At 39.8% G+C, this 11,741-nt stretch overlaps 1 protein-coding gene across 1 annotated transcript in view; it reads left to right on the top strand.

Annotated features, from left to right (window-relative positions):
* The first annotated feature begins 227 nt into the window (after window positions 1-227).
* Window positions 228-11,741, top strand: part of LOC119652783 (fibroblast growth factor receptor-like 1) — a 31,829-nt gene continuing 20,315 nt past the window's right edge. The window contains exon 1 of the mRNA XM_038057098.1: window positions 228-1,083. Within this exon, the coding sequence (XP_037913026.1) occupies window positions 990-1,083 (94 nt within the window). The 5' untranslated portion in view covers window positions 228-989. The remainder of the gene's footprint in view (window positions 1,084-11,741) is intronic.

Genomic DNA, 11,741 nt, shown 5'->3' with positions numbered 1-11,741 from the left:
CCGTCGGATTGCATTAAATTGCTTATCAGGGCTATACGCATTTATATCGATTTTGGGTTATCTTCAAGTGGTTGTTGAACACCGAGCGTTATCAGCTCCGTCGGCAAATAGAGTGAGTAGGATTTTTATATCAGCGTTCTAATAAAATTTACTCACTCCGCGGCTGTTTGGTAGCTCTCCGTTCCTGAGGTAGCTGCAAGTTGACTATGAAATATTATTTTACGGCCAATGTCAGGTCGGACCCGGAAAAGGCAGTTGCTGTTGTTCGGGCGGATCCAACTTTCTCGGCGGTGCTTGGACTAGTTAGGGGCAAACGAGAGTAACGATTGTCGGGAAATCTGTTTGTTTATAGAGTGATAAACGCGGTTTGAAGTACATTTCAGATAATTCCACGCTAATATACTCGCACTCGAAGGCAGCGACAAAGGCCACATTTTTCCATATCAGTCGCCTATGTGCGGATAAGTGGAATCTATTATTGGAACGATACTGATTATAAGCGCTTTACATATGATTAAAATCGGATTAAAAAGCTTTCCAGGAATACCTCGAGTACCCCAAGTGCGTGTGTGCAATGCTGGAATGGGATCGCGTGAAACGGCCAAAAATTATTGACGCCTTGAGCAAAAACGGTGTTTTAAAAATAATTTCATAAATAAACAAATTCAAATCATCGAGCATATTAATATAAACATTTTGGTGGTTCATGTGCAAATCGGTAACCACGAGAGACTTTCACGAGTAGTCAATAAACAAATGCCGCCTCGAGCCGCAGAAAGTGTGAAGCACCACCACCGCCACCCCAGCTCGACCTACGCCGCCACCGCCACCGCTACCGCCGGTGTAATGTGAACAGTGAATAAAAGATTAAAATTACACTTCGCTCAACAAGTGGAGAAAACAGTTTTTATTTAAAATTAGCAAGGCATTCACGAAAATAGCCATAAAAATCGGATTATGTTTTCAGCACAAACATTACGGGCAGAAATATGCGAAAGGGTGTAAAATATCTAGTGGTTTGCCTATTTCTAGTTTCTGCAAGGGAAGCGCTTCCGTTAACGGCCGGCGACTTAGAAGGGAGAGGTATGTTGAAGTTATAATATTAGAAATATTAGAAATATTATAAAAAGTGAATACAGACCTCGTCAGACATTCTGTAATTCCACTGATTATAGTGCGAGTAAAAACAGGAAATGCGTCGACTAGCTCACAATGTGCAAATCTTAGATGTTTTCGAATCTGACTTCGTATACAACATGTCGTGCAGACAACGTCCGAAGCCAGAACTATTTTGAAATGTTGGTCCTTCTCCCTTTCCGTTATGGTTGAATTATGCCCGCATAATTGAGAACAGCAATTCGGTTTATTGGTATTTATATTAAAAGGAGTGTAATCAAAAGAAGTTTCCTCATTAAGTTCCATAAAGTTTTACCTATCTTATGGATATTTTAATCTTTTTTTTAAACAGTGTAGTGGAATCGTAAAGTCAGAACTTTTACCTTTAGTCGACCCATTGTACTATGCCCTTTAGGCAATCGCAAAAATCTATTACCGAAACCAAGATTGAGGATAAGATTAATTTATCAAGTACTTTCCAAGAACTAGTGGAAAACGATAAAAACAAAATGAATCGTAAGTGCGCACGTTTGAAGCTAATAACATAGCTACCTACATCCGAAAAGTTGTCCAACGGCCAAAATCTTGACTCTAAATATCATCACACATTCATTTATTTGTGGGGTATTTCCGCTTCCCCCGCTCCTGCATTTTGTTGCTCACGGGATCTTGATGGGGTTTGGGATAGTGGATATAACATCCTTATTGTAACCAATCTTCCGGTTTTCACTCGTTGCGGTTTCTAGAAACTCCGTTTGAATGATGTGTTTCCGCGTCACCGCCTAAATACAGGTGTTGGCTTCTAGGAATCGCGCGTTACCTATGTTGACGCTATCCTGTTAAACTTTCACAAGGCTGTACCGCACGATTTTTGTCCCAATAGTACCCAACCAAACAAAGAAAACCAGAAATTTTGGAGCAAAAAGTATTTATTTTTCAACATAACCTCCTTTCAGCTCTATACACTTTTCCTAGTGATATTCAATTTTGATTTTTTTTCATTTTATTTATTTCCAAATAGTGTCTTACATCTAATACATTTTGCTTACAAGTAGCTTAGAATTAGCTTAGCTAGCTTAGAATTATTACATTGTTTGGCCTACCCGACATTCTCTGTAATTAACTTTATTGTGTAAAAACAAACTGTAATTTACAATGTTCCTTGGCTTTGTATTTTATTAAAACATTACCTTAACCTATTTTCAAAAACTGCGTCCGCAATAATGACGCGAGAAGGTTTTATTTCACTTACTTGCATCTACCTTATTACTACTTATTTCTACTTACATAAATATTTAATTCTACTATATACAATAGCACTTAATATGCATATAGTGCTTAGCCTCTTTGCACTCCTACCAGGCAAGGTGTGTCGAAGAGGGACAGGATTATTGGTTTTAGGTCAGTGTTGAGTATCTGGCACGGCCTAAGGAAAGTCGCTAGTGGGATTGTTTTGCCCTGCTCATGCAGTCTTCTAATTTTTGGGTTTGGATGGTTTCCAAGTTTATTGAAAAACCGCTCCGTAATGTTGAGAATATATTCTCTAATGGGGTCTATATTTCCTCGCCGGTATACTATGGCGTTCCTGCCGCCCTTCTTAATGTTCCAATTGTAAGACAATCCAGTGCAATATCTCAATACACGGCGTTCGAAAGACATGCATTTATCCATTGCTTTCGAAGAGCAAGTGATCCACAAAGGGGCTTCGTAGCATATGATGGGCCCGATGGGAGTCTTATATAGCATTAGCTTAGGCTTGGTGCTTAGACCCACTTTTTGGCGAAGAAGAAAGTAGATCTTGCGCAATGCATCATTTGGTTTGCCAATGGTGAGTTTAACATGATTGTTAAATCTTAGGAATTCGTTGAATTTAATTGATTCCTAGATATTTGATCGATTTCGACCCTCTTACTATTGTATTCCCGATTTCCAGTTTCAGCCGTTTAGCCTTCCTGTGGATGGATCTAGATCTCTAGATTTCCTTCTGAAGATGCAGACTTGTGTCTTGGTTGCGTTAATTTTAATACCCCAGCTCTGGTAGTAGTAGCAGAGGTCAACCAAGTAATCCTCTATATCGCTAACTGCCTTGTCTGGTCGAAAATTGGAGGAGTAGACGAGTGTGTCGTCGGCATACTGCATAAGTTCTGTACCGACCTCAGAGGAGGGGACATCAGCAGTGAAAATGTTGTATAAAGTAGGACCAGAAATGGATCCCTGCGGAAACCGAACTGATGGTCTGGAATAATGTTGTTAAGATTGTAGTATTGGACCAGCCTTACGGTCCATGCTCTCAAAAAGCTTCCCCAGTTTAGATAGAAGTGAAACGGGTCTGAAGTTACCAGGTTCACAGGAGGCACCTCCTTTCCGAATGGCTATAATTTTGGCTACTTTCCAGGTGGATGTGAAGTAGCCATTATTAATGCAAATATTAAAAACCGCAAGCAGAAAATTAATGGAGGCTACTGGAAGATTTTTTAAGACGAAATTTGTAATTCCATCTGGGCCTGCTGACTTTTTACCGTTAAGGTTATAGGTAATAGCAGTGAGTTGTGATAAACTCAGAAATTTGCTCGAATCAATAGGCTTCTTGGAAGGGTACTGGGCAGAAAAAGACGTGATTCTGTAGCAGTTCCTAGAAGTGAAATCTCTGACTGTTGAATCTAAGTGGGAGCCGTTCTGTTGCTCGGAGGAGTTGCGTTGAGCTGCCGCTCGAAGAAATCCCCAAGTGTTTTTGCTTTCTCAGCATCACTGCAGACTCCCACTTGGTTTTGGGTTAGAATAAAGTTACGGGCTTTGTATTTCCCCGTTCTCAAGTTTGCGGGTCAATTCCTTGCCGCCATACCACGGATTAGCGTACTGAGGCAGTTATCCGGGAGAGTATTGCTTTATATTCCGCATTTATTTTATTTCCATGCTCGTGAAATTTGCGCTTGATATTACGCCTCCAAATCTGCCTAACTTTCAAGTGGAGCATTGTCTCATGTGAAAGAGAATTGAATTCAAACTTATCGACTTTTATCAGCTTAGAGTTCCTGCGTGTAGCAGTGTCAGTAGCGTCAGACGCCAAGTTAATAGCCTCGTCGATTTCTTTGTCCGACAGATTGCGATTATTTGAGGGCTTTTTCAAGTTGAGTTTTGATGCTAACTCAGCCCTGAATTTATCCCAGTCAGTGTGAGCGAAAGACCTAATTGTGGTCATTACTCTCTTTTTCAGAGAAAGAGGTGAGGACAGTTTGAGATTGACCGCAAAGTGGTCGGACATGCCTGGTAAGGTATCACATGATATTACCTGAAAGCCCCAGTGAGTGTGCCTGGAGTTGAAGTCACCTCCAAAGACAAGGTAATTAGATTTCCACTGGAGATCGCTCAAGACTTTTAGGTCATGACCCAGTTCCTCATTTCTAGATTGGCACCTAATATAAACGGAGACAATGAGAATCCGTTTATTGCCAGCCGTTTTAATGAAAGCCGCCGCAGCGGAACAAGTTAGCAGGTTGTCTATGGCGACTTCCTCGAATTCATAATCTTTTTTGATTAATAGGGCGGAGCCGGTGTTGTTATCGTCCCGGATGGTATTATATCCGGTGAAGTTCACGTTATGCCTGCTTTTAAGATGGGTCTCCGAAACGCAATAAATGTCTGCTTTCAGAGAGTCGATCAATACCTGGGAGAAACTTAGTTGGAGGTGGAGGTGCAGGAACCACCGGGGCCAGTGATTGTTTCATGGCTTGGGCGTAAGATACGCCTGGTTTGGCCAAACTTTGCGACAGTTGTGCTACTGCCTGTTTGGTCTGCTGTGCTTCTTTAGATTTGCGGGCTTTGGCCGCTTCTTTTCAGGCCAGCATATGTTTATATCCTCGGCAAACGCCGAAGCTGGTGGAATGTCCGATTTTGCCGCAGTTGCAGCATTGCGGGGCGTGGGCAGTCGGCACGCGGGTGTTTTGTGGTGCACTTAACGCACCAATGTGCAATTGTACAATTTTGAGCAACGTGCCCAAAATTTTGACAATTGAAACATTGAATCTGTTCCAACGGTCTTATTTTTTCTAAGGTAACCTTCTGGTGTAGAATGTATTTCACCTTGAATGCGTCGTTGAGCTCTTGAGAGGGCTTGAAGGTCACTATAAAAAGTCCCGATTGAGACTTCATTGGGAAAGAAGAATTTTCTGCAGCATCATTTTCCCGATGTAGTCCGCGAACAATGAGGGACTGCGTCCTCAGGGGTTGAGGGTTGCTCGTTTTGGTGTTTAAATCTTGGTCTTTGATAAGAGCGAAGATTTTGCGGTGATCCTCGGTGGATTCGGCGAAAATGAGGGTCTTATCCGCCCTCGTGTTCTTGAAAGTTGCCTTTATCCCTTTTGTCTTAAGGGACCTTAGCAGAACAGGGACATCTAATGAATATCCGGTAATTACCGGTATCTTTTGTTTCTGAGCGGGGGTTGGGGTAATATTTGCCTGGGAAGTGCTTTCACTCATTTTTACACTTTTGGCACTAACCTTACTCCTTTTTGGTTTACGTCTTGTGACGAAGTTGAATGGGTCTTCGTCCTCCGATGTTGCGCAGTGATGTTGCTGGTTACGGTCTTGTTGGCAGGTTTTCCTTCTCCTGCCGTTATTCACGTTCTGTCCTGAGCTCCGCCGTCTCCTCTTTCAGCATTTTAGTTATCTCGAGCAGATTTGCTCGATTCTCGTCTCCGGGGCTTGGGCCCTCCTCTTAATCAGAGGGGCCCCCGGTCTTCGCCCTCTTGGCGGACATCCTGTCCCCAAGCCCGTCCTGCGTGGATGTCAGAATTTCTCCCGTTCACTAAAAAAAAAAACAAAAAACAATCGCATGTAAATTGTACTTTAATATACGGTGTCTCAATAATATTGAGATACACTGTATATTTCACCGCACTATAAGAAAACCTTCACTTTCTTTTTCAATTCCGTAGCACACGCCTGCTCGCCTCGACATCGCGAAGCAAACTGTGACTGTGATATTCAGTAAGTTCTATGGCCTTTTTGTAATACAAACTAACTTCCCCCTCCAAATAGCTATTAATTGCCGACATCACTTCTTCATCGTTCGAAAATCTTTGACCACTGTGCCAGAAAATAATCCAGGCTAAATCTGGCGAGTGCAGGAAGCGAGATCAGTGCATGGGGTAGCAATTCAAACTTCAATTCATTAATTTTGGCCATTTCAGAATTTGTAAACTAGTGCATTGTCCTAATGAAACAACCTGCCATTTTTGCTTAATTTCTTCGCTCAAACGATACAATAATTTCACATTATATTCGCCGTTGATTGTTTTTCGTTTCTCAAGACAGTCAATGAAAACTCTCCCACGCGCATCCAAAACAAGTTGGGATACCGGACCCTGGGCGCTTCGGGTATAAAAGCTTCGAGTTCACCTTATGTGAAGGACTCTCTATATACACGGTTTTCAATACGTACACAGCTAAAAAGACAGAGTATTCTTTCATTAATTGCTAAACTCTAAAATATGCGTTCATATGTACATACATATCAAAGACATAAATATTGTGCTTATCCTAAGTAAACAAACGTTGCCCGTTATGACATACTGATGCACACATATATATGTACGTATCCAAACTCTTCAAATGCATCTTAACGCACTTCCACTGTTGTTGGTACAACTTACACACATACCTATCCTATTAGACACTACACATGGCTGTGTCGAGTAATTCATACTGACATACAAATGACTAAACAATATTGAAAAAGAAAAACTAACATGCCCCCTGGACCCCGCAGTTCATATAAGTTCACTTTATATGGTGATGACGTCATACGCATCTTAGAGTGCAATAAAATAACGTGCAATGCAAAACTTTAACCTTCCATAACTTTGTTAATAATAGTTGGACTTCCCTCAAACTTCCCAAGGTTTTGTCTTATATTATCCCTTATAATAATTGTTGACGCAGCAATCCATATTGGATCAGGACCTTGAAGTGTGTTAGAGCACCTCATTCAAGATCGTAGCGGTACACTACAGTACACTGTAGGAAGCGATGTGGTTAGTATTCTGCTCGCGCGAGATTATTACCCTGATTTGATTCAGGTACTCATTGATAGCTGAGTTGACTGGTATCCGACGTCAAATTACGATACAAATCCCACTGCCACCAGTGAGATTTGAACCGCGACCTTATGATAGCCTTGTGCTCTAACCACTCAGCTATCCGGACGTATATACTATTATTAACTTTATTTATGCGGATATCGGAATTTAGAATTTGAGCTACACATTTTGAGCCTTCACTCCCCTATATTTCACCCAACATCAGAAACAAGATCATTTTCGAAAAGTGCTAATTCATTTGATTACCCGCATCACTATATTCGGTGCAAAAAAATTAAACACCCCACTTTCGCATGTATGGAGAGCCTCCCTCAAACTCAACACAATGATGCCACTTGCTACATGTAAAAGGATTCACAGAATACAACTTCTAACCAAATTCCGTGACAATTCGTTCAGCGGTTTTCGAGTAAATACATGCAAAATGAGGGTGTAGATTTGTTTTTTCACCAAATATAGTCATTTCACCAAATATAGTCATGTGTGGTATCAAATGAAAAGACTTGATTAATACTTTTCAACGCTGATTTTGACATTTAGTGCAAACGTTCTCCTTTCACGGACCCAAACCTACCCCACGGAAAAATCCGAAAAAATCCCCAAGCCGCCACTATACAGTGCCTAGACCTCGAAATACCCTCCTTTTAATTATAGAAAGTTAATAATAATAGTAATATACTATAATTTTTAATAATTGACTGTAAAACTCCACTTTGTTATCCGAGAATCATGTAGTAACATAGGCTAAAATATAAAGCGTGGTTTTACCAAGTTTGTGAGAAATCACACTATTATGAACAAAGTTATAGTATGTCAAAATTGTTGCTTCAGTGTACATTCTAACACTGAAGAATATCAGTGTCACGTCAAAGTGCGTAGCATAAATTCAACAAATATCTACTCAAATATTTTTCTATAAGAAATACACAAAAATCTGAATCGTCCAGCTTCCGGTTTCCTGATTTGTTTATCATATTTGCTACAAAAGCGTGGCAAGCGGGGAGCATCAACATTTTTTAAGGAGACCGTCTGGTATCTTGTAACAAATTTTTTAAGAACTTTTTTTTTATAGAAACATTTGTGTATACATTAAAGAAATCATACAAACAAAATATTTTAAAAAGATTTTTTGAAAAAAAGATACTAGACCACGGCCTTGTATTTTTTATTAAGAAAGCTTTCTATGGAGAAAGCATTTCCTTACTTTATAATTTCGTTGGAATATTGGATATCTAACGTCATTGTTTCTATTACTGCACTCAAAATCGTACATGCTGCAAACGAAAGACTTCAATTTCGCAAAAGTGTCGTCGCGGTCAATTGAGCCAATGAAAGCCTTCTAAAATTCGTTCGTAATTACTTTAAATGGACGTTGGTTCCTTTAAAACAAGTCGGAATACCGGAAGCTCGCGCTTCGGGTATAAAGGTTTTGTGTTCATTTTATGTAAGAAACTTCAACGCACATTTTTCTATCCCTATATAGCTACAAATCCAACCTATTCCTTCATATTTTTCCAAACTTCAAGAAATACGTACATATTACAGTCATAGATATTATCCTCACCCTAAACAAACAAACTGCCTCTTTCCGAATGCTGTACATATACATATATGCGCGTATATAAATTGATCGTACCCATATTTCAGATTTACTTCGTGCGAAAAAGCATACATATGTACATATATAGCACGTATATCAAATACGGTTGGTTTAATGTACAAATATATCTATCTAAATTAGACACTACCCGCAAACTTCGTTAGCACACACGTCTGTTTGGAGTAATTGATATTCATATACAAATGACTAAATAGTTCTTTGCGACCATTCATACGAACTCCCTTCGGTGTGGTATTGACGAATTGACATGTTGATATGTACGTTTTAGAATGCACGAAAAATGGCATGGCCACATCTTATGAAAAAAAATGTTGCACCCTTGAACTTATTAAAAAATGGCGCCACTTGCTGTATATAAAGGGAACAACAGATCACATGCTCTCACCGATTTTCGTGACAATCGGTCCAGCCGTTTCCGAATAAATCCGGTGTGACAGACAGATAGACAGGCAGACGGGTAGACAGACATCGACTCGATTCTAATAAGGTTTTGTTTCACACAAAACCTTAAAACCAGGGTTGTAATCATAACCGGCAAAGGGATGAAATCCTGGTAATGCTTTGCACTGGTGTGTTCCTATGTGTCTATGCAGCGCATTTACATTTATAATATACCGATTATTGGATAATTCACATTAAATAAAATTTGCTTGTTGTTATTTTGTGCAAATTACCTAACATGACTATAATATAACATCATATATCTGAATCAGAGCGCTTGACACAACATTACAATCTAAATTCGTTCTTACCCGCGTCATTGATTTGATTGATAGTTGGTGCCCCACTCGACGGCACTCGAAATTTATTTTGAATGTTGCGAATGCAAGCGGACAGATGACGCCACCGGCGCTCTCCACTCAGTTTAGACCTCGTCACAGGAGTGGAGAGCAGAGTGCCATGAGTGGACGGCAGAATGTCATATAAAAAAAAATAATTGCTAGACTTCTACCTACTTCTGATGAACTACCCCAAAAATTTGAATTTTAAAAAGTTTTTATGAAATGTATTGATTTATGAATAGAATTTTGTTTTTTAAAATAAAATTAAGTTTAAATAAAATATAATTTATTAATTTATTTGCATCTTAAAGCCTTTGATGGCCAAAGTTGAAGAGATCCGGCTTGGCGGTATGTGGATTCTGCCTTAACTGATGGCCGGCTTTATTGTTGCCTGAAGGCGAACGAAACTGCTTCATAATCCTCGGATTGCGATATTGTTGAAACGTTCTATTTTGATGCAAAAAAGAGAAATCCAGTCGAATCTGTCCAGCGTCTGAGCCTTAAATGTTATAATAATAAAAAATCCTAATAAGGATTTTTTAGCTCTGGCCGGATTCCAATTTTGTATACAAAAATAAAGGTTCCTTTGTACTCACTCTAAGTAAGGGAAAGAGGAAAGCAAACATCTATGACCAACTGAAAGTCAAACCCGAAATAACGAGGTTATGAAACTCGGCAATCGTACCATCATGCTCTAGTGTGAATGTAAATAGATTTTGAATTCATTGATTCAAAGTAATCTGTGCGAACCTTTTGTTGCCCGGTTTCTGTAGAATTTAGCAGAGGCTACATCCTTCATAATCCAATTTTCGTTAATCATACATATATGGCTTATAAATAATGCTATAGTTAATACGGTAGATCAGTTCCCGTATTTTAGAATAAAACGGTTCAAACTCATAATCTAAGCCGTGAGAAGTATGGCTTCATTACAAGCACCCATTGCAGCAATTTTTTCTTCAATGTGAGATACATATTAATATTCACCCTGTTTGTTTTCTTACACTATCAACGCTAGAGCATACGAGTTAGGGGTTTCCCCGCAAAAAGTGAAAATCTTAGAATGATAACACTATCGCTTGATTATAATGTTTCTATGTATATTTAGGAATTTAGTTGTTCTCAGATTTCATTAACTCGTAATGAATTTCAAGGAAGAATTTGTATGTTCATGTTTTTAGTTTTTCTGCAGTCGTTATGTACATATGTATCCCATTCAAATTAAACCTGTTTATCTGTGCTAAAATATACATATTTCCAGTAGAAAATACCCTCTGAGTTGGGGTGTATAGAAATTTGTGGCGCAGCGACCTGCAAATTTCAGAACTTGCTGCTACCGAAACGTTAGCAACGCCTCGGATAGGGGCTGACCTCACGGCGTCGTTTGACTGTAAAAAATGGACTATGATTGGTTTCTGCAATATGTTCTTCGACGATGGTATCGAGGGTCCCGAGAATTCTTGCTTTCTTAATCTCGAGCAAGAATTGCAACGATAGAAGCTGGACATCCTGGGCCTAAGCCTAAGTAACAGAAAGGACTCTGGAGACTACTCCACTCACTCTTGCGTGAGTGTGCTTTTGTACTCTGGGAAGCCAAATGGTAGTAGACGCGATTCCGATGTTGGGTTGTTTCAGACGGCTACCGTAAGTTGGTTTCTAACACGGTAATAATTGTAACATTTCGTGCTATGCATCAACGGAGATTTCTGACATAAACGAAAAAGACGCTTTCTATGAACAATGACACGTAGATCAGGAAAGGTTCCAAAAAACTGATATTGTAATTGTGATGGGTTATACGAATGCCAAAGCGTGTGTTTGTGATGGTGAAAGACGGCCTTGGCGACCCTAGCCAGCGTAATGGTGAGAAGTTTGTGAATTACTGCAGCTTCCACCGCCTCGTCATGGGTAGCACATTGTTCGAGCGCGAAACTTGCCATAAAGTCAGTGTGTTTAAACTGGGCGAAGTTAAAACGATTAATCTGATTGACCGCTTTGCGATTAGTAGTATATTTGGGACTGGTCTCCTGGGTTTGCATAATAAAAGAGGCGTCGATTGAAGAGATTGAAGGCTCTATTGATCGCCTCGAAGGAGGGCGGATTTGACTCGCTCAAATCCCAATA

This window comes from Hermetia illucens, chromosome 3 (assembly GCF_905115235.1).
Source record: "Hermetia illucens chromosome 3, iHerIll2.2.curated.20191125, whole genome shotgun sequence".
NCBI lineage: Eukaryota > Metazoa > Arthropoda > Insecta > Diptera > Stratiomyidae > Hermetia > Hermetia illucens.
The sequence above is the reverse complement of the archived record's forward strand: the minus strand, read 5'-3'. Positions and strand labels throughout refer to the sequence as shown.